The 23,182-nt window shown below is 52.0% G+C and overlaps 5 protein-coding genes across 5 annotated transcripts; all 5 read left to right on the forward strand.

Annotated features, from left to right (window-relative positions):
- Positions 1-7,681: 7,681 nt before the first annotated feature.
- On the forward strand, positions 7,682-10,177 carry N0V89_004017 (uncharacterized protein; the record flags this gene model as incomplete). The annotated part of the gene is made up of 1 exon (XM_056212810.1): positions 7,682-10,177. One exon carries the CDS (start codon positions 7,682-7,684, stop codon positions 10,175-10,177), a length of 2,496 nt encoding a protein of 831 aa, XP_056073118.1.
- A 944-nt stretch (positions 10,178-11,121) lies between these two features.
- Positions 11,122-11,626, forward strand: N0V89_004018 (uncharacterized protein; the record flags this gene model as incomplete). Its single annotated transcript, XM_056212811.1, has 2 exons — positions 11,122-11,346; positions 11,420-11,626. The coding sequence occupies 2 exons, from the start codon at positions 11,122-11,124 to the stop codon at positions 11,624-11,626; spliced, it is 432 nt and encodes a 143-aa protein (XP_056073119.1).
- Positions 11,627-16,280: 4,654 nt separating this feature from the next.
- On the forward strand, positions 16,281-17,978 carry N0V89_004019 (uncharacterized protein; the record flags this gene model as incomplete). Its single annotated transcript, XM_056212812.1, has 3 exons — positions 16,281-16,549; positions 16,603-16,679; positions 16,741-17,978. The coding sequence occupies 3 exons, from the start codon at positions 16,281-16,283 to the stop codon at positions 17,976-17,978; spliced, it is 1,584 nt and encodes a 527-aa protein (XP_056073120.1).
- An 825-nt stretch (positions 17,979-18,803) lies between these two features.
- N0V89_004020 (uncharacterized protein) lies at positions 18,804-19,274 on the forward strand (the record flags this gene model as incomplete). Its single annotated transcript, XM_056212813.1, has 1 exon — positions 18,804-19,274. The coding sequence occupies one exon, from the start codon at positions 18,804-18,806 to the stop codon at positions 19,272-19,274; it is 471 nt and encodes a 156-aa protein (XP_056073121.1).
- Positions 19,275-20,620: 1,346 nt separating this feature from the next.
- N0V89_004021 (uncharacterized protein) lies at positions 20,621-22,298 on the forward strand (the record flags this gene model as incomplete). Its single annotated transcript, XM_056212814.1, has 3 exons — positions 20,621-20,842; positions 20,891-21,253; positions 21,309-22,298. The coding sequence occupies 3 exons, from the start codon at positions 20,621-20,623 to the stop codon at positions 22,296-22,298; spliced, it is 1,575 nt and encodes a 524-aa protein (XP_056073122.1).
- Between the last annotated feature and the right edge of the window lie 884 nt (positions 22,299-23,182).

Here is a 23,182-nt window from a genome sequence, read left to right on the forward strand (position 1 = left end):
GGTGGGCTTGCTGTCCCCGCTGACGACTAGTCGGTGTTGGCCTCACTATACGCGTTACAAACCGCCTCTTCCACGCCCTTCCCTGCAACTGGGGCCGTGATGTGGAGAACAAGGCCGTCTCGAACGCTCGTAGAAAATTGGGCTCCAACAGTTGAGCTTGAATTTCCGAGCCTTCACACCGCTGTTGCGAACCTCGGATTGCCAGATGCCCAATCATGGTGGATGAAGCACAAACCGGCCATCTCGAATGACGTGCATTGGTCCCACAATGCACTCTGCAGGGCCGGAACAAGTACACTCTAGCAATTGCATCTAAGAAAGGCCCATTTGTGCATTGCACAACTATCTGAACTCGGGCATTGCGACAAGCAACCACTGACCGTCCGACGCTCCAACCTTCCGCGTGAGAAACCACGCGATCATCACAGGCACCTCTCCAAAGCTGCTTCCAGCTACAATTGCATCCCAACTCATGCGGTATCATGACACCAACTCGCCTACCATCCCCGAATCAAACCGAACAGTGATGCTCCTCAATATAGCCCTTATCCATGTGAGTTCGGCTCTCAGCTCAGCCACGTCCGGTCGCTCCCCCTCTTCTGCATCCAACAGTCTGCACAGCGCGTCCTGTAGGACCTTGAGGCAGGCTTCGGCGGTTACCTGGGCGCGCTCGAGTTGTAATACCGCTGTAATGCAGAATGTGCTCGTCATGGCCCGGATCGACGAGCGCAGCGCTTGCAGGTTGGAAATGAAGACGTAGGTATACTCCACCCCAATCTCAACTTGCAGCCTGAAGGACGTGTTCGTATCTTCTGACTTTTCGGAACTCAAGATCGGCAGGGGGACATGGTTCCAGCCGCCGGAAGTAGGAGGATCCTTAGGATTCTCTATACAAAGTTTCTCGAGAGGACCTGAGTTGCAGCCCGTGTCCGCAGATGGCTGCGGTGTAGACTGAGTCCAATCCAGTCTATGGCACTAATACTTCGTTCCGAAACTTGCTGCTGACTTTCTCTCAATTAGCAGCGTGCTTGTTTGTTTGCGGGCGATACGTACGCTGAGATCTGCTTTGCGCGAGTAGTGCAGGGAGACTTGCGGGATGCGCCGAATCACGTTCGCGTTGGGGATCCAAGCATGTCTAAAAGAACTGTCAAGTTCTTTTATTCTGGACGTGAAAATGTGTTTCGTATGTTGGGAGCGCGGAACATGGTATTCCTGATCCGCGTGTAAGATCACAGTTGAAGATGGGTTCGGTACCAGAGTGCATCCCGCATACTCTACAACATCAAGCCGGAACTCAGACATGAACTCTTCGGGCACATAGACAAAACGAGCATGGCGACGATATTGCTCTTCGTTAATACAGCATGGTGTTGCCTTCGAGCAGGGTGACTGTAACATTTCCGTCCTACGTTCTTATGTTGAGCACTGATTTAGCATCATGTATTCAACTCGATCCGATATACATGCAAAACTCGAAGATGGCATGCATACCTAATGCACAGTTGGCTTACACTGCCCTTCTATCCGTCGTCGCTGATTGCACGCAGCGCGGTTTGGCAGGCTGAGTGAGTTGGTAAGTTGCAGCCCGCACACGTAAATCTTCCTGGACTTCAGCCCCGGCCTCATGCTGCCGCTCGATTTAATAATAATTCGAGGAACGCTTCCGCACATTGTTCTTGACGCGACTTCTTCTTCGAGACGAAGTGGTCGCAAAGTCAAGGCTTCCTGGTTCCCGCTCCCTTCAGTATCAACCTCGCAATACCTTCACATTCGGCCTCGTCTCCGTTAATGAAACCTACGCCAGCTCATGAAGTTTGAGCAGCTGGACATGCTAGAAGGTCTCCACTCGTACAGAAGCGGTCGAGATTGCGACATATTCATGTGTTTGCCTTAACTTTCCAAAGAAACCTTCGGAAACAATGACCGTCGCCATGGAATGGCGAGGCTGGGCAGAGCAGCAGCGATGCGACGATGACGCTATTGCTTGACGAGGAAAGAATATCACGAGAATTGCTGAAGATCGTGACGGACTCGGATATATTGTACTAGATACCGAAGCGATCGATGAAGCCAAAAATATTTTACGGGATATGAATCCTGATTCTCGGGCGAAGGCCAGATAGAACAGAGTCGCCAGCATACGTCCGCTGTTTGACCTTGTTAGAGATTGTATATTGGCGCACAAAGGTGGGCGTGCGTTCAGAAAAGCACTTGACGACCATCCCTTGAATGTGCTGGATAAAGAAGCTTCGAAGGCTTAGGGAAAGTTATAGAGCCACCTTTGGTTGGTGTCTTCAATTTACCAACTCCCCGTGTCAGAAAACGCGTACACCAGCTAGCTTAGCGCCGGATCAAAGAGCATGCTTCATCGAGCTTCAATGTCATGTTATAGATCCTTGATGGATGTAGAGTGAGCTGGAAGTAGCACCCGTCAAATGTTCCTGGATAAGTAATGGGTCCAATTTCAAAGCCAAAAAACCCTAGGGAAGGGAGCCTTTGATGAGGTTGATAAAGCTTTGAATCTGATCACGTTCAAGGAGCGTGCCCGTAAACGAGTGTCTCGACCCTCAGTCCTCCCAAATAGGAGGGCATCAAGTTTATGAGACAGCTGGAGCATGAGATACAGATCCTCAAGCGGTTGAGTTACCACCACACTGTGAAGTACGTGGGCAGCTACACCAGTCTGACTAATTTCGGCCTGGTTATGACTCCGATTGCTAACCTAGACGTAGCTAGCTATCTTGAAGACGCTAAGGCTGGCGATTTCATTGGGCTACGAACATTCTTCAGGTGCCTGGCCGGCGGGCTCGCACTTTAACCACACATGGTCCGGTACAAGGACATCAAACCGCGTAATATTCTTGTACATCATGGAAATCTTCTATTGGCAGATTTCGGGCTTTCCTTCGACGTTTCCGAAGCAGTCGGCGATGCAACAGTTAACATAGTTAATGGAATGATCACTCGGTACTGCGCTCCAGAAGTTGCGGATCGCCTACAAAGAATACGTATGCTGACGTCTGGAGCTTTTGGCGTCAACGGTCCTATCCCTTGAGATCTCGACTGTCCCTGCGGGAAATACTGTTGAATCCATGCAAAAAAATTCAGACTCATAGAAACGATGTAGAATACGTCCAGAAGAGCGTTCCAGGGCTCACCGAATGTCGAGCGATACTTCAGAATATTGTACACAAGCAGGACAGTATACAGTTAGAATGGATGAAAGGAATGCTTTAAGTGAAATCCTCTGAATCGACCCCATTCTGCATCACTTGTAATAATCATACTAGACACAGGAGGGGATTCGCATGCTTCGAACTCTTTTAGAATTGCTGCACTAAAGATCTTAATATTTAAACTGAAGCCAATCATAGATCCACGCAAGTAATTTGGATATTGTATCTCGTCGTGATTGCTATCCTTGGGCCACACACGGCGTTGACGAAATCCAGGCATTAATCAGCCCCGAAGCTCTGGACCCCGCAACGCAGCTGAATACCAACCACCAGCATGCCGGTGCACGCCTTCGACGAGCTTATAATGCTTTAATCCGTAACTGAATGTCGAGATAATGCAGACTGACTTCGGTCTTCCATTCGTAGAGATGAGTCGCCACCATGCCTGTCTCCGTGCGCATTGAGCTCTTCCCCACCTCCATGGAAGTTTATTCTTGACTTTGCACTCAGATCCTTGGTTTCGAACTTATTCAACGTAAAGGAATATACGCCTATCTGAGGCGCGACGCCATCTACATAGGTGCTATTGAGGCAGCCACACACTCGCGAACCGGATCTCGTAAAGACAGCCCAAAAGGGCGTGGAGATGTTGTTTGAGGTCAACAATCTCGTTGATGAACCTTTTAGGGTGGTACCCTTGGGTTATATGCTGGACTCAGACATTGCGAAGCAAGAATAGGGGTTGGCGGATTTCAGGCTGATGGATCCAGACGGATCCTACACTCGGGTTACGAACCGTACTGGGCTTGCAGAAGAGATAAGAGCAATATTAGATTGTACACCAAAGCAATGATGCTTTGGGGAAATAGTTGTATCGCTCAGCTTGCTGGCAATAAATCTCGAGTCCTGGGTCGAGTCAACTGGTAGAAACAAACCTTGGAAACATGCAGCCAAAAACACCAACGAGAGGTGGAGATTATTGCAAGAGCATCGGATGGCGGATTGACCCACGATACCGAACACATCAAGAGATGCGAAAACAGATGATATTGAGTGAGGTTGCTACTTGGTGTTGATCAGTCCCACGTGCGGGGTCTGCTTCCAATCATTGATTTGGCCGTCTGCCCTTGTGTCGTGACTACATCAACCGCACCACGCCCACGCCATAGTGAACGTTTACATCCATTACCCAGCCTAGGAAAACTTAGATCAACCTATGCGTCACAGTGGTGCACTTGGCGGCCTTGCGTGCGGCTGATTAGGCATCAACTTCCTTTCGAACATAGAAGCACACACTAGCCGAGTTGACAGCGGAAGGTCTACAGCAAAGCCAGAGCCAGAGGCATCGCGCAGCAACATGTTTACAGATGACATCTTCGAAGGCTGGTTGGAAGTACCTGTCCGCGCCCTGTTCTCGCGAACGAATCCTTTAGGCAGTGTAGTCGTGGCACATTTCTGCTGTACTCGCTTCCTCACCTGGCCCTTGTGGGCGCTGCAATCTGCGTTGGGATTGACTCCTATGAAAGGGATGGTGGAGTGGTGCGGGAAAGCCATTGATGCTGTGGAGGATGATCAGGAGGTCGAATGCACGGAGTTTGTTCTGTGGCCGATCAAGATACTGAAGACGATGCGGAGTGGACTGACGTTGGGACATTTACATAACGCGCTGTGCAAAAACCCGGGTGCTCTGCGTGAAAGAAGACCCGTCCAGCTTTGAAGAGCGCGGCTAAAGAGGGAGGATCGCATGCTATTGTTGAATCATACAATCTTACCGTCTTTCTCGACACCCAGCATTAAGAACCAATCCTAATCCTTTGCCTCGTCTATAAACGCCCTTCCGTACCCAGAGAACTGCCTTGTTGACTGTAAAGAATGGCCACAGATCAATCCATACAAGCCAAGTGGCCGTCTTCACAAACCAGACACCTCGAAGCTACCATAATTACCCCCCCAGAAACCTCTTTCGTTCTCATTGAATAGTTTCTACACGTCTGACATGGTCATTGCAAGTGAAGGCGGGCAGTGACGAGTCTTACTGTGGGATCTGATATTGACGGACCCAGACGATCTTCATGCCAAGCGCAGATATACTATGCTGCATATAAGCGAACCCCGCGATACAGTTGCACAGCATAGTCTATGTTCACCCATGAACATGATTGGAGGCATGTTTCGAAACGATGTAGCCGATATGTTCGTACGCGTTAGAACGTAGTACAGCGCTTGGCCCTCGTAACAGAGAGGTTGAATTTGAGGCTATGTTCAAGACGGCAGGACGAACGTTGGGATGCGACATTTATCCTGCGGCGTAGTTGTTGTGGGAAGGAAGTAGATCAGCGCGGGACGGAAGAGGCGCGGATCCGTGCCGAGCTTGGGGGTTAGGGTGTTCAGTGCAAGTCATTTGGGGGTTGGTGTGAAAAGACGGCGAGTGTATCAACGACGTGCCCAAAGTGGACTGCAAGCGTCTATGACTGCTACTTTGAGCGCTTGCGGAACTACCGCTACGCCTCATCAAACATCATGCTGACGTGGTAAGAAAGCCCCTATCTACCTGCAAGGTACGTGCCTTCGAAAGCCCAGATCTAAGCGCTCGGCCTCTGTCATCGATTGGAGCAGGAACATATTATACATACACGTCTCCAGGAGAGTTGCAGCCACAGAGCGCGTAAGTGGGACTGTGCCTGGATAGTGATGCGGGCCCCGGCATGGATGCGTGGATGATGCGCGCGTAGGGCTGGCGGCAACGTGTGTGGTATTCAACATGCAGGTTGGGCGGGTCGGAGTAGAGGTCGCTGGGCGCCTAAAACATGGAGATGAACGTTTACATGCTTCTACGCGGTTGCTGGGACACGGTGAGAGGCCGCCTGGGAGGCCACGGAACGATGGCAATATTTTAGATGGGTAGGCTATCTACTGGGTCATTGAGTGGGTCGCATGTTGGACCGAATTCTGGTAGTTGTCGAACGGCATAGTGCGATGCGAGAACGTGATGTTCAAGTGGATACACTGCTATCCCAGATGCCCGGTGTTGTGAGGAGCTTCGTGCCGTGCTGCAATGTCACTGACGTTTTGGCGAACTCACTGAATGTTCTAAGCGTGGTGATTATCCACGCCAGAATGGGAGGCTCGACGCCGCTGAACGCTCTTTCGATCCAGGCGGTCGATGGGCTGCCGTTTTGTTGCTGAATGTTGACCTCTTTGGTCATGTTCTTCGACAGAGATCGCAGGTGGAGCGAAGGTTATCGCGATTCCCGGTGCACGGCGACACCGCCAAAGCTTGAATTGAAGCTAGGCCGGATTCGGATAGCTGGGCGGCTACCTGGCACTCGACAGCCAACCGACACACCTCAACACCATGGAGCCCCCGCTTCGCATGCACAACCTGCACGTTCCGTCTCATGCAACGTCGACCATAGTTGTCATTCGCTGGGTGCGCGCAGTCATGCGAACGCGCATACGCCGCAACGGAAGAATGGCGACTCCGCACTGGCATCCTGCTGCCGAGGCCGTACGCCAAATCTGGCCATGATTCGACTGCCATACCGATTTCACGTGTCGCTCGTCGGTAACAGACGAAGCAGAAGTCCACTGCCGGATTACGGACTGCTCACTTCGGGTCTGACACGATACTTGCATTCATCCAGACGAGTCTTGCCTGCTGTGCAACTTTGCATGCTTGCAAAGACGTCAATCTCACCAACGCACGGTAACGCGGGTTGTCGAAGCCGTCCGCTGCATCTACGCCGCCTCCCGCTTAGCGTCATCCGCCTCGAGCAGGTCAGGTCGCCCCACAGCCATTGGCTTTGCGTTGCGCTCGCCACTCACAGCCTAGAGGTGCAAGGTGCTCGAGATGCTGATTCCCCATCGCGGACAGGGCCCCAATGCGAGCAGGGAGCGCGATATTGCCCTTCCCATTTCGTCAATCTTTCTGCTCGGCACCCTGGCCCAGCGATCTTTATCACATCTTGGCCCAATAGCGTAGAGACTTGTGCGGAGTGAGCGGTAGAATCAAAAATGCCGTTGGTCGCGGGTACGCAGGCACCCTGGACCCTGCACACGAGCTCCTCTTCAGCAAGGGACATAAGGATCACTAGCGGCACAGCTCCCGCCCGCTATCTCGTCCATCGAAGCCCAAGCGCGGTCCATTTGTACCGCGCTGGTCTCCTCTCCCTCGATTTGCGTATTCCAACATCCGTTGCGCAAGTTGCTGCTGAAACGAAAGAGCTGGGCCTCCCACTATTGTGTTTGAAACAACGTCGCACCCGGTTCCTTACCCATCTGCAGAACGTACACCAATCTCGAAGGCGAATTACACTACGTTACCACAGCCCACCAAGAGTCGCATTCGATGTAGGAAAGCATCTAGTCCACTTCTCCACGCATTGTCTGCCAGTTTCACCGTTTTGGCCTAGGCCAACCCTACGCTTTCGAACACGCTTCTGCGGGCAGAGGTGTTCCATCAGTTGGCTCTAACGTCCCATATCGTGGTATCCCAAGTATTCGACATGCCAGCACTTCCGGAGGCGTTGGTGTCAGGGGCGGGCGTAGCGTTGGAGCACTTCGAGGCCGCGATCTCACTGGCCGAGCGCGAGGTGGCTGGTTCCCTCTCAACTCTTGTGCGCCGAATAAACCTACCGACCAATGCCACTAGCCCTCCAGGCCTGATAGAAGCCAATACGCGAGACCCCTGGAACAAGAGCGGTAAATATGCATTGGCTTATGTCTACTACTGCATACCGCTGCTGGTTATCGCTGGCTTGATGCGGTACTACCACTTGTTCACGGACAAGATCCGGACGGCTCTCCACCAAGAAGAGGTACTGAAAACTGCGAAGACCGCCTCCCCCGACTCCGACTACGAGATGTCAGTCTTATATACTGACAAGTCCACTGTAAAGTTCTTTCCACGCGAAGGTCCGCTTCCTACGCCTCCAAAGTCGCAGTCGAGTGTTTCATCGGTCGGGTTCATTAACAAGACCGTGGCTTTGTTTCGATTTATCTTCTACCGGCCAATCCGAGAAATCCGGATTAGGAAAGGATGGAGACCGCTAGTATTCCCTTCGCTCGCTGTCTGCGTCATTGTAATAGGTGCTCTGGCTTTGGGCATCTGTTACACATTCATCCCACAGCCACTCTTTTGGAAGAGCATTGCGTTTGGATCACCACCCGTGGCTATTCGATCCGGCATGATGGCTGTTGCGCTGATGCCTTGGATAGTTGGACTATCGATGAAGGCGAACATCATCACTTATATCACTGGAATCGGTCACGAGCGACTGAACGTACTACATCGTTGGGCAGCCTACCTGTGTCTGATCCTTAGCATCATCCACACTGTGCCGTTCTATATCACACCAATTTGGGAGAAAGGAGCTCGACATGTGTTCGAGTCATTTTTCAGTCAAGAGGGATTTTACGCCTACGGCACGGGCGTTGCAGCGCTAGTCCCGCTGTGCTTCCTTTGCGTGCACTCACTGGAGCCCTTGCGTCATTGGATGTTCGAACTATTTGTTTCCCTCCACGTGCCTGTGGCCATCGTCTTCCTCGGCATGGTATTCTGGCATTGCCACAATTACCTCACGTCTTGGAACTACCTCTTCGCAACTCTCGGCATCTGGATCATCTCTTACTTCATGCGGCTCTTCTATCTCAACTGGGCTAATCCATTCAAGATGTCATGGTTGATCGGAGATGAGGCGGCTGTCACCCTCATGCCAGAAAACGCGATTAAGATCACAATACCTACCCAAACGAAGTGGAGGCCGGGTCAATACGTCTACCTCCGGATGCCTGGTATTTCGGTCTTTGAGAACCATCCTTTCACTATCGCTTCGTTGTGCGATGATGACTTTCCGTCGGAATATGGCGAGGGTTACCGAGACATGGTTCTTGTCTTCCGTCCTTTTGGAGGGTTTACCAACAAGGTGTTGCGCAGCGCTCTTGAGCATGGCCCATGGCACACTTATCGCGCCTTCATCGACGGGCCATATGGTGGTATGCAACGACGCATCGAGGCTTTTGACGACGTTGTGTTGATCGCTGGCGGCAGTGGAATCACCGCGATTGTCTCGCAACTACTCACATTGATCAAGAAAATGCGAGACGGAAAGGCTGTAACGCGCAAAGTGCATGTCATATGGGCACTCAAGCGCCCCGAGACACTGGAATGGTTCAAAGAGGAACTAAGAATATGTCGCGAATTTGCACCTCCGGAAGCAGTAGAATGCCAATTCTACATCACAACAGCAAAGCGCAATGCTGGTGGCACCCTCGTCAGCGCAAAGACACCCACCCGCCCCGTATCGCTTTATTTCCACGACAAGGTTAACGACGCCTTCCAAAATATTGCTGATCACCGCGTTTCGGGTATTTCTTCAAAGCGCCACTCGGCACTCATTCGCGACGAGGCGCAAGGCGACCCAGAAAAGGAGAAGGAGCTCCGCGCGGAGAACGAGGACAATATCACGGCACTCCCGCAAGCACGGGTGGTGCCTGTGAAGCGTTCAGGATCCCACCTCAATGTACCTCAATACAATGCGTCCAACCCGGACCTCATAACTCCTGTGCCGCAATCTATCGCCTCGCGCCGGCAGGACCGCAACCTTTCTCTCGACATCAGCACCGCGCTCAATGCCCACCCGGATGCCAGCGTATATCAGCACAACATGACGTCTCCCACGGCTGGGCAGTCGGTACAGGGATTTGATTTTGGGTTCCCCTCGACCCCCACCGAGTTCCAAAAGAATCTAATGCGGTTCGCCTTCCTCCCGGCGGCGGTCAAGAAGAAGGATGGGTGGTCGACCGAGTACGGGCGGCCAGACCTGAAATTCCTGCTCCGGGAGATGGGCCGCGACTTTGGACGAAGAACATGCGTGTTTGTGTGTGGACCCCCAGGAATGCGCACAGCCGTCAGCGAGACGGTGGCAGACATGCAGAGGAGTGTCTGGAGCGGCAACTCGAGGGACGAGATCTTCTTGCATGCCGAGAACTACGCGCTGTGATGGCGCGCTTCGAGGCCTATCTGTTTCTTTACCATGTTTGGAAGTGTGCATAGCGGGAGGCTTGGGATTGGATGTTTATACCCCCGTTTCTTTTTCTCCGTTGATACAGACGAGTGCGTTTCTTTTGTCGAGGCACGATGTTCACTCGTGCGCAGCGACAAGCGTCGCCGCCTTCAAGGTGCGGTTGCTAGACCGTAGACATGCGTAATACCATACACACTTGACCACGCACCTTTGCCATCAATGCTTTGCCATGTACATGCTCGTCTGGCCCAATGCGCCTCGGCAGTCGCGTGCCTGAGCCAACATGCGCAGCGGGCAAGTCAGCGGCCACACGGCGAAGCAAGCACGACGGGCACCTTCTCCATCGGGCAAAAGCCCCTCTTACGCCCCTGGGGCGGCACTGTGCGAGCTGGAGGGGCAGTTTGACGTGCCGCGCTGGACCCGGCCCGGTGGGAAGCTGGAGGTGTGCAGCCGGAGGTGCCTGTCCGCGCCTGAAGGAGCCCAAGCCAGGCGGGAGGGTGCCGTTCTGGTGACTTGTAGCGCGTCGTGCACGGCGCGTCCAGCAGGTACGCGCGGGTGCAGTGCAGCGCCCGTGGTCGGCGCTTTTTGCGGAGGCTCTGCTGTGCTCAGAGGTCAAGAACGGACGACGGCCCCAGAAGGCAGATGCACGCGGGCCATTGCGCAGCAGGGCTGCAGCCACCATGTCAGGGTGGTCGGTGGAATGGGGGTGTGCAGGCCTTCGTTGCTTTTCGCACCCTCGTCTGGGCTTGGCCGCCGCACATCTGCGGGCCTCTGTGCAACATATAGGCGTCGCCAACTCCCAATCCGTGGTCCGTCGTCGCATCGCTGCGTGGTTTGGAGCCACGGCCCGCTCTTCTCGTCTTGCATCGGGTGCCATGCATGGTGTGCTCTGTGTCCGACCATGGTGTTAAGAGAGTGTGATGTCCACCTCCATCCCCGACAACCAACTGGGCCTCTCGCAGAGCGAAGTCCAGCTCCTCCGCCAGCACCAGCAGATAGCCCTTTCGCAGCAGGGCAGCTCCTCCTCGCGCGCCGCGTCCCATGCATCCAGCCAGGGCCGTCTCCTCCTGGATCCCACAAGCCTGCAGGCGCTCAGCGCCCACTTTGACCGTCTGATGTACTCGATCCAGCAGCGCTGGCACTATGTACGTTGTCCTGTCTGTCCGGACATGCACGGGAGAACACGTTACACCGACGCCTACTGACAATCCCATCCAGCTCAACCAGCAGACGCAGACGGCTACGACGCTCCAGTCCAACCGCGCCGGCCACGCTATCCAGGATGCCGATGCCGAAATCGCGCGCTTCCGGGCCATCCTGCGCGAAATCGACGAGCTCCAGGTCGAATTCGACAAGGTGCGGCGCATCGGCGAGATAGTAAAGGGCTTCAAGGCGCGCGTTCGGCGTCTTGAACGTCGCATTTAGCACTGCTGGACCACTCTCTACAAAACACCACGTTCCTTTGCATCACGAATCACGACACATATCAGACATCCTCGTCCTCGCGGACACCATCGATACCCGTGTACAAAACTACCGCCTTGCGGCACACATGTTATCTTAGCGATAGGGAAAGAGAAAGAGAAAGGCAAGAAGATCGGCCTCGCGGCTTTGGGTGTCATGTTGCGTTTGAAGTTGTACTCTGCCTCATTGTTTTCCTTCTGTTACTCCCGTATCTTCGGTTGCACCAGTTTGCTTTCCGGGAGTCTCCCATACATTGTACATGGGCATCCCTGATTTTGTACCTCCTGGCATTGCGAACTTTGTGCCTGTCCTGACATGTCTGGCTGTCTTTGGCCAGCTTTCTTCCTTTTCAAGCGTATCTGTCTCTTTTTGTAAGTGCCGCGTGGTTTCCTTTTGCCTTGCTTTATCGGAGTGGGTGAAGGGGGCTTCTAGCGTATCCGACATCGCACAAGATGTGCCACAGTGCATCTGTTCACCTGACTAGCTTGTGCTCCCTCTAGACTTACACATACTCTCGTATCCCCAGCGCGACCGTAATTATATTCTTTGTACGCGTCATGTGAGCGGATGCGGTTCCGTCGTGAGAGATTCTCTTGCTCCCAGACAATCTGGTTGGTAACTAGTTCAAAACATCATCTTGATCCTTACGTTGAAGATCGGGACCAAACAAGTCAAAGAAGAAACTACACCTTCCGTAACACTATGCCCTGGATTGAATGTCATGCAACCTTACCATTTTACAAATCCCCTATACCACAAAGGAGCGGGCCTCGCAGATGGCGTCTGCACGCCAGCTGTTCGGGCGCGTGTTGAGGGGGTCGGGGATGCGTTGCACGACGTCGAGTCACAATGGGTGGCGGTGGAGTCAAGTACGCAATTGCGAAGGCAATGCGTGAGTTCTATGTCGGATATCATAGTACTGTATCACTTACCCTGGGGTAACACAGTGCAGTAAGACTTGTTGAAGCTGCACGTAGATGTGTAGGCTCCAGATGCCTTGAGCTCCTGTCTAAGGGTATCACAAGGTCCTAGGGTTCATTCAGTCATCTTGGCATGATCCGCCAAATATAGGAAAGCAGTGAGAGTAAACTATGACTAAAAGATTGAAGAAGGGAGAACATCCCAAACCCCGACACTCAACACCATGTCATGACGACCCATGATTAGGATGTTCAGGCTCATACGGCGCAATCAAGACCGTCATCTGATAAATCCTCACCAGCACAGGTAGACTGGAGGAATCATATTTGACGCCCTTATAGATTATCTGCAATTTCTGCATACATTGCAGAATTATCATTATGCCCTTCGAGAAACTCCTGGTACACAAAAGTCCCAACAGAACTGTGTGAGCATTTCTGAAGTCATGCTCGCACCACAAAACAGGTATGCTATTGTTGTTCCTTGTCTCCGCCAAAATACGTAAGACAAGCTCAATAATACCCCAGGCTATGGTGACTGCTACTGTGATGATGGATTGCCATTTCACATTCGATATCGCAGTCGAAGTTTTGTCAAAGAAGCCACCGCGAAGAAATAGAAGTCTAGAAAAGTAGGCGGGAAGGAGGATCCTCATTAAGGTTTCGGCTTGGAATGCGACTTCACTATAGAATCTGATTGTTTTAGGAAGTGCTCTTGACTTGCCCTTGCACTTTAACACCCACCAAATTATATGTACGACTATTTCGAGAAGTAACGTGATGATGGTAACTGTTTTGATTATGTAAGGAATCCACGTACATTTCTCTTGTAGGTTTAGATTGTGGTTGCGCGTCCATTGCGCAAAAATCTTGAAACACAGATAATATAGCCCTACGCGTGAGAGAATAGGTGAACATGTTGATAACCGCAACTCCTTTGAGGATGGCTTAAGCCATTCCCAAAGAATGACGACGATCCCGTAACTACATGAAATTTACCGTTAAGAAAGTGCCGGGACCAACTTTTCTTTTCGAATTTACCAAAACATGAAGCTTAAAGCTGCTATCAACCCGCAACACAACGGCCGCATGGGCGCATTACATGCACCCCAAAGACGCCAAAGAAGAACCGGAGCGGACAGAAGCGTGAGCGCGGCCCCTAACGTGCTCAACGCCTTCAGACTGCGAACTTCGGCAGGCAGCATTTTTGAAGCGGAAAATGTGATAGTTGTGTAATGATAGGTAAGAATGGGTTACGTAAGTGGGCCCGGTTTCGTTTCGCGGTAAGAATGACATCTGGAGGTGGGGTCTGGTGTGGTGTGAAGTGTCGAAGGGGCACCGTGGTGCATGCAGGTGTTGTTTTGTTTGCGCGATGCATCGTGACTGCCTCGATTGTCAATTGACGTGATAGTCACGTTACTGTTACAGCTACAGATCCACTCTACGGAGGCAGACGGTGTCTTTGAACGTTAGTATTATTATTTTGCCACCATTTCGAATCGTGACCCACGGTTTGCCTGCTATATAGTGCATGTAGCGTACCTGGTAGACCCAGGACCCAGGAACCCAATCATGATACATCTTGGGCATGTACCATGGAACAAGCCTCATCGCAACATATCGTATCCGAATTGTTCTTTTGAGCAGCTGTAAAACCTTCACATCCCAGGCTCCTCAACTGGGATTAACGTGCTCACATCTTGATAGGTCACCTTGACCAGATAGCAGTAACAATCTGTCGAAAGCGCAGGATGCAAATCTCAATCGCCAAAGTCACTATTGCAGGCCTTTTCATAGGCCTGTCCATAGCTGCGCCGCTGCCTTCTCCGTCTAACCTGGATGGCCTTGACGTCAGTGCTGGTTTAAGGATCAAACTGTATTTGAAGGGTTGCTAACCTGCCAATGGGCGACTCGCGAAAGCCGCCCTCATCACCGATCTGCCAAGGGAACAATCGTTAACCGGGAAGACGACTGCGAATATTTGTGTGTGATAGATATGCGCAGTTGTGCAGACCTTTGCTACAACGTATGTATCGCTTACACGTTCTTGTCATGAACTTTATGTCGAACCTGTAAGATTCGCTAACAGAAATATAGGCTTATGACAATGGGGGGGATAGAGAGCTCATCTTCAATGATGATTGAGAGCAGTGACGCCAGGCGAGCACGATTCAAAACAATCGACGGGTATATGTCGTGCGGCGGAGCGTTCGAGGGTATCCCTCAATGGCTGTCCGTCAGATTATCTAAATTCAATATATGAATGCAAGACAGAGCAAATCTCAAACTATCCCAAATGTGCTCGATGTGATTCCAACTACCCTGGCAGAAGCATTCTAATAAGGCGACGTAATTAAATCGTCAAATGTACGTCAAGAAGAAGGTTAGCCTCCTATAATACAAAGATTGGCTGAAATGCTATTGAAAAGGTGATAGAAGAACTTTTGCATAGGACAATATCAGCTATTTCCTATTTGATGACAAAGATACGATCAGCTTCTTCAACTCTAAAGTGGTCTGTTGTTCTTTCTTTTACACATTTCGGAGAGCTAGAGACTCCATGACCAAGACTTAGATCAATCGCTTTGGGTAAAGGCTGCTCTCTAATATTCTTGCTACTGAGCGGTCCTAATGGCAGAAGACTTCTATGACTTCGCAACTCCACGTGCCGGAAAATATGATCAGGAACTGCTTTCACTGCCGTTTTGGCGTGTCTTTTGTGCTAGCTTTCTTTTCCTCACGGCTGCATCGGATCGTCTTACGTCCGGTTCTACTGTTGATGTTTTGCTCTGTACTACCCAAAGCTGTAGTCTGTTCGCATGTTTCCTAGGAACAAATCATCCAAGAGAGTTGATCGTCGAGTCCTATCAATGGTCTACTTTATAGCCGCATCAAATTTGTCCCATCTTCGAAATGGGAACGCCGCAATTTCGCATGGGTTTCAGCCTACTACACACTTGCTGCAAACCTGTTGTCCAGTCGACCCATCAAGTCAGGCGTCTGCGACAAGAGTTCTGCCTAGATAATGGGCAATGTTACGAGATCGAGCATATGCAGTAATGTACGAGGTTGATGTACGAGGAGAACTCTCATGTCAAGGATATAAAGCCAGAAGTTTTGCAGCCTTTACCAAAACAGATGAGATAATTGTAATAGGCAATCAACACGCCGTCGTAGAAATAACAGAATGTTTACAGGAATATGAGTGCTGCCTATCTCGCAATAACGGGCACTTATCTTTAGTGGGGATACTTTGACTTCGTCTGATACGAACAGTGCGGAACACTGTCTGTATCCAGCATCGTCGCCAGCACAGCGGAATGTAGCCGTGAGGCATCTCGAAGCTGAGGCTCGAACCAAACCACATACAGCAACGTTCCCCTGCAGCGATAAAGCCAGTCCTTTCTTAGGAGACTAACTCCCATAAATTGTAGATAACGATTTGCTGGCCAGAATTCAGGCCGACTTTAGCGCAAGGATAAGCGTTGCGAGCCGTTTCGCGAGCGGAAAGTACCCGCACTCCAGGGTTCCCCACATTCACCCTTAACCTAAAGGGGATTCAAACATATCAATGCTTCAAAACCAGGGTCTGGATAGATGCATAGGCTGTGGTTCATCATATTAAAGCTTGTTTCAGTGGTACTGTGCAAGCTCTATCTCACGGCCTCCCTATCCACTATCATCTTTCTTTCACAATGACAGCCGCCAAGGACATCGACCCAAAACCCGCCCGGCAACAATCCGATGCCGCCAGCTATGCCAATGGCAAGTTGGAACCTGTCCTTACCCTCGAGGATGACGATAGACTGGCCCAGATTGGACACGCTCAGGAGTTGAGAAGAGACTTCTCAGTCTGGAGTGTGATAAGTCTGATCCTCTGTTTGATGGCGACATGGGAAGCACTTAGTACAGTCATCGCAACGGCTTTGATGACAGGAGGCGCGCCATGTCTATTCTGGAACCTGTAGGTCTCCTCTTTTTATGAGTGTTCAATGCTGTCAAACTAACATCTCGTAGATTGGTCTCCGTCCTCTGCTCGATAGCCATCGCCCTCTCCCTGGGAGAAATCGCTTCCATGTATCCAACCGCAGGAGGTAAGGGACACACTGACCCCTACTATACATCCATATCACCAAAAAGCTAATTTTAGTATAGGTCAATACCATTGGGTTGCCGCGCTTTCGCCACCATCGACCCGCTCTATTGCCGCCTGGTCCGTTGGATGGATCAATGTTGGAGGTCAAATTGTCCTTAGCGCTGCTGCTGCGTTCGCAGGTGCTCTTCAACTCCTGGGAGTTGTCATTTTGAACGACGATGACTACGTTCTTAAGCGATGGCAAGGGCTCCTACTATACTGGGCCATACTGCTATACGGTGCCGCCGTCAACATCTGGGGGGCGCGGGTCCTACCCGCGACAAACAACATATCCGGAATCATCCATTTAGTAGGCTTGGTCGTCATCATGACCGTGCTTGGAGTCATGAGCGATAAGAACACTACTCACTTCGTATTCCTCGAGGTCACTAACAGCAGCGGCTGGGGAAACGATGGCGTGTCGTGGTTAGTGGGCCTCTTGTCAACCGTCTACCCACTGCTCGGCTACGACGCCGCCTGCCATCTCTCAGAAGAAATACCACACGCGACACGAAACGTACCTCTGGCTATGGTGGGCAGTGTGGCAGTAAACGGTTTACTGGGTCTGGTTTACTGTATCCTGCTCTTGTATTGCACTGGGCCGCTTGATGAACTCCTCTTAACACCCACGGGCTTTCCCTTCATCCAAATCTTCTACAACGCCACAGACTCGCGCGCTGGGGCAACGATTCTGTCCCTTTTCGTAATTATCATCGCTATTGCTGCCACAGCGGCAATTATCACGTCGGCTTCCCGCACCTTCTGGGCTTTTGCTCGAGATAACGCAACGCCGTTCTCGCGATACTTCTCCCACGTCAATCGGTCGTCCCAGATACCGGTCCGCGCCGTCGTTGCGGTGACACTCGTGCAGGTACTTCTCGGCTTCATATACCTCGGCAACACCACGGCGTTCAACGCCATCATGTCGATGTCGATTCTCGCCGTCTACGCGTCGTACCTTGTACCCATCGTCTACTTCATGATCTACGGACGACCGAAGCTCGCGAACCATCAGTTTGGTTATTTCCGGTTACCGAAGACTGTAGGGCTTCTTCTCAATATTCTGTCCTGCTGTTGGCTTGTATTGGCGATGGTGTTTAGTACATTTCCAGGTGTTATGCCTGTTACGCCGCAAAACATGAACTACTCGTCGGTCGTGATGGTGGGCTGGATGTTGATTGGATACGTGTATTACGCCATAAAAGGGCGCAAGCAGTTCGAAGTGCCTGTTGTTACCAACGAGGCGCGAGGGTTTTGAAGGTGACGTTGATAGAGTTGAAAATGAAACGTGTTCAAACAACCTCCTGTGGTCATAGTGACTCACCCCTTTTTGCAGACCCATTTTCGATGTCTTGGAGTCTTTTGCAGCCATTGCGATTATCAGGCTCAGGATGTAACGTATCGTTGCCAATTGTTTGGGTGACTGTATTGTTCCCCTTACCCGTCTCTTTCCATAATCATAGCGTGGCTATGGTGAAACTGAGCATAGTCCAACTGTGACCATCTCATGATCCAGAGCCATGTATCCGCTATTCTCTCGACCGGAAGGTTGATGCGGAAGGCGATTCAATCTTTGAACACCTAGGTAGAACTGAGAGAGTTGAAAAGTCTCAACTCCGTCTAGTCTCTTCGTTATCCGGATTCACTTGGCTGTAAAAATCATCGCTCGATTATCGAGCCCCTTTGAGATTGTCATCGTGTCAATGTGCAAAGAGAATTAGACAATGACCTAGAAACCATGGAATCACCTGTGCAGTCAATTGTGTAGGTAGTCCTGTTCCGCCTCGGGCGCATATCCTGGATGCATCGCTACCTGTATAATGCGAGGGTCTGAGATCGGCTGCCACGAGCAGGATGCTCGACCGCATATACCAAGATTCGCGGATAATGCTTTGGGTTCGGTGGGCGGGCACGCCCTCGGCTCCGATTGGCTCACGAACCGCGGCTTCGGGCGAGACAGGAAAGTGCATCCTCATCTCTAGAAACTTCGCCTCCCTCCACGCATAGATACACCAAATATATCCATCTTCTTGGGTTCGAGCTTTTTCTTTGTGTCCATCGTATACTGTCTACTGTCACGAAGATGCAGTCCTCACGTACTATTCTCCGTGTCCCACGCCACCTCTCCCACCGCGCCATTCCGTTCCGCGCCCTGAGCACCACCGCGCCACGCCCCTCATCGCCCTTTACCAAAGCGCCAGCGCCGCCGCGTCTCCCAAAAGAAGAGCAAGAGATCTTCGAGCGCCTGCAGAAACAGAGCACCGGGGCTTTCAGCACACCGCGCGACGAAGCAGCTGCGACTTCCACATCAACTACATTCTCCGCCGCAGACGTACGCGCCAGGATAAACCAGTCACCCGATAGCGAACCAGTTGACGCCAAGCGAATACCAGAGGGCGAGGAAGTGCATCCTAATTTGAGGAGAGGGGCGCCGCCGGAGTTTGAGGGCGATGTCAACCCCAAAACGGGAGAGGTTGGTGGACCGAAGGTTGAGCCGCTGAGATGGGGAGCTGCGGGAGACTACAGCTTCAATGGGAGGGTCACGGATTTCTGAAGAGCTCGTGATGTAGTCGGATTGGCTCGAGGGCGATGTTGATCAGCGAAGTGCGCGAAGTGCATGATAGCGAGCTTGTAAAAGAGAAGGATCAATGGATGTCGTGGGTTTCGTGGGATGGCTCACCCTTAGATGGAGGATGCTCGCCACAGCAGGGCCGAGCGCTGAACATGCAGCGGGGAGCAGCCCTCGATTCAGACTCCGATACACTTTAAACATGACATTCATCCAGCTACTTGTTCCTCTGGGAGCCGGCATAATACAGCCTGTAAGATGACTTAGTGTTTCTTTTGTGTAGTGCAACAGCCGGTATGGCCTCTGGGGAGATGCGGCAGGTTCGACGGTACATAGCCACGCAATAACAGCCCCATCCTACTGCACGCGTGCTATCACGGCTTTCCACTTTCCACTTTCCACTTTCCACTTTCCACTTTCCACTTTCCACGCTATCCGTTACTGTGTATGCCAGGCTCTGCTGGCCTTGGGTGAAATTGCCCGCCGGACGGATGTCTTAACCTGCAACGGGGCACCGAAGTGCCCGAGCGTCAAACGTTTCACGCCGTCAAGCTGCCATTTGCAGATCTGCCCCAGCGATGAGAGCCAAGGAGGGAAAGCTGGGGTGCGCTTGGCATCGTGACTTGACCTCATCGACAGCGCCGAGGAGCAAACGACGAGGCTTTGGTCGTGTAGTCGTGACGTTTGCACAAGACGCCATGCTGCAAGTCCGCCATGTGCCCCTGCGGCAGGACGTCAACTGCGCCACGAGTAATCTGCGCGCGCTCGCGACGAGGCCAATTACATGGCTGCCAGCGTATGCATGCGCGGCCGGTCTGGAAACAGGACTTGGATTTGGGCAGTAACGGGCCGACCCCGAGTTCGCATGGTCCGCAGAGAAATGTACAGGTACCTGTCTCGCCGTGATTGCCAGGGGCCAACAAAGCTCTGTCGCACGACGGTGTTGAGGCTTAGCTGCGCAACCAAAGCTTGGGAGTTAGTGCTGGACCATTGTCACTCGGTTCCGGGAGTTAGATAAGGGGAGCTCTTCGCGTGTTGACGTGAGCGCTTCATCACATCCGTCGTGTGCCTGTTTGTGAGTGCCCATGTCCCTTGTGCTACCTTGGTACTGACACTGTTTGTAGACTTGGAGTGCACTCCCTTTGTCCCAAAATGATAAGCTAGTGCCACAATGCATTCTTGACTTCTGATTTCCTTCATTGTTCATTGTATCCACGCGTCCTGCCCAAGGCATCCGCTTTGTCGCGAGGGCAATCTGCTCTTTGTGACTTGAGCTCTCCTTAGCTGTCCGGTTGCGCTTGCCTAGTGCCCGCTTTCCACTGCATCCACAGATGCACGTCTTCCTACTGCTCGCTTTGTGCGTCCAGCAACTGGTCGCTGTCGAGCTGGTCGTCGATCTTGGGTATGCCAAGTATCGCGGATTGGACTTTGAAAATGGTGTTACCCGGTGGGCGGGCATGCGGTATGCTCGGAGTCCATCCAGATTGGATGGTCTACGATTCACAGCACCTCAAGATCCGCTGCCAGACAAAAGTACAGTCGACGCGACCGAGGTATGCAGCTATAATCTATCATGCAGTACTTGTCTGACAGCTTACCAGTTTGGACCTCTCTGCATTGGAACGAACAACCCCGTGCTCTACGAGTTTGGCGGGAAGTGGTCCGAAGACTGTCTGTTCGCCAACGTCTTTGCCCCTAGCAAAGCAACGACGAAGAGCAAATTGCCCGTTTATGTTTTCATTCAGGGCGGCGGTTTCAATAACAACGGCAACGCGAACTTCAACGGATCCGATCTTGTTCGCGCCTCTGGCGAACGGATTGTGGTAGTCAACTTCAACTATCGCGTTGGTCCCTACGGATTCCTGGCCAGTGAAGAAGTCGTGGCCAACAAGAGTCTGAGTTTGAACAATGGTTTGAAGGATCAACGTCAGCTTTTGAAATGGGTGAACACGCACATTGATCAGGTCCGTTTCTTGTTCACCGTTCTCCACCGTATCCCCTCACTGACACAGTTCGCAGTTTGGGGGTGATCCTGGACATGTTACTCTGGGCGGTGCCAGCGCTGGCGCTGGCTCGGTCATAATGCAACTCACTGCCTATGGTGGACGTGACGACAAGCTCTTCCAGGCCGCAACAGTCGAATCTCCAGCAACACCGACGCTGCGCAATGTATCCGAAAGTCAATTCCAATATAATGCGCTCCTCAAGCAAACCGGCTGCAAGGACCTTACATGCCTAACGACCATGGACGCCGTCAACTTCCAGAAGGCAGTACGCAACCTGAACATACCTTTCCCAGGCGCGAAGAATCCACCAATCTATCCGTTCAATCCTACTGTGGACCACGACTTCATCCAGGACTATACGTACAATGAATTCAAAAACGGCCACTTCGTCAAAGTGCCCACCATTATCGGCGACTCCACAAATGAGGGATTGACCTTCACGTCAAAGTCTGTTTCTTCATTACAGAAAGCGTATACGTTCGTTGCAGACCAATTCACCAACCTACACGCTCAAGACCAAAAGTCTATCGAGGGCGTATGGCAAGGTCCGCAGGATGTCACAAAAGATGGTCGCTGGCGCAACATCGCTGCAGACATCTACGGTCATATCCGCTACATCTGCCCGGGCCTCAATTTCTCGTCCGCGTACGCAGATGACACCTCGTTGAATACATGGCAATACCGTTGGAATGTCGGACCAGCACTACATGTTGGCGAACTGGGTTCTATCTGGTTCAATGGCACGCAAGCCTCACAGGCCTTCGTCCAGCAATACTGGATCTCATTCATTCGATCTTACAATCCAAACAAATACACGACGAGTTTCTGGACGGACGATGGGGTAAAGTTGATGAGCCCGAAGTGGGAGACTTTTGGCAAGACAGGTAACGGGAGGAGGTTGTTGTTCGATAACAAAAACGTGGTCAAGATGGAGAACGTGACGGAGAAGGAGACGCAAAGGTGCAATACCCTCATGGGAATGGGGTTGCAGCTTGAACAGTGAGTATTCTTTTCTTGGTAAAAGGAGCACAGTGGATGCAGGGTAGACTCGGACACGTTCACAAGAGACGTTACCCTAAGCGTCCGAGACTCACTGCGCCCCCTGTGGAGAGGTTACGAAGAGGTGTCGATTAATTTTGGCGGGCTGTGGAATGCAAATGCTGACTCATGGTAGGGTTGCAGGTGCGGGCACGCGAATCGGTATCGGTCGATGCCTCACTGGGTTCTCGTGCGTCGCCGTGCTCATCACGTTGCTTCAATCGCTTTCTCCTTGAAGTGTCACACCTGCGTAACTCTCACATCTTTTCAACACTGAAGGGCAAGCTGGGCGACGTACTGTCTGCGAAGCCGCCTCGACAGGCATGCAAGCTTGGAGACCTCGGACCATGGTTGACCTCTGGGACCGTTGCAATTCGTTCGCAGTAGCCGCGAGGAGGAGCGATACCAGAACACGCCGCGGATGAGCAAGGGTCGCAGTCAAGGGAGGGGAAGCTCGAACACGATTGCAATGCTGTGATGGACGTTGCGAAGTATCTTCTGTTGCGCCAAGGCCAAGACAGAGGTTATAGCGCCGACGTAAGCCCATTTGCGCGGACGAGGAAGATGGCGCGAACAGGGAGCAAGGGCTCGCCGCTAGGACATGGTGGAGTGGGTGAAGGAAGGCCAAAGCGGAGCCGGCGAAGGGGCGTCGCTGAGATTGCGAGAAGTAGAAGGTGCGTAGATTGCGCTGACGGCTGCGCGTCAGACGTGAGCGAACGAAGTCGCGTCAACACACGATTCCTTTGTAAACAAACACCACAGTGACAATGATCGGACGTACTATGTATATGCTGCATGTCGCGCGCACAGAGTCGCGTGGGCTGAAACACGGCGATTTCAGGCTGTGGG

The sequence above is a fragment of the Didymosphaeria variabile genome (assembly GCF_027946475.1).
Source record: "Didymosphaeria variabile strain IMI 356815 chromosome Unknown scaffold_3, whole genome shotgun sequence".
Lineage (NCBI taxonomy): Eukaryota > Fungi > Ascomycota > Dothideomycetes > Pleosporales > Didymosphaeriaceae > Didymosphaeria > Didymosphaeria variabile.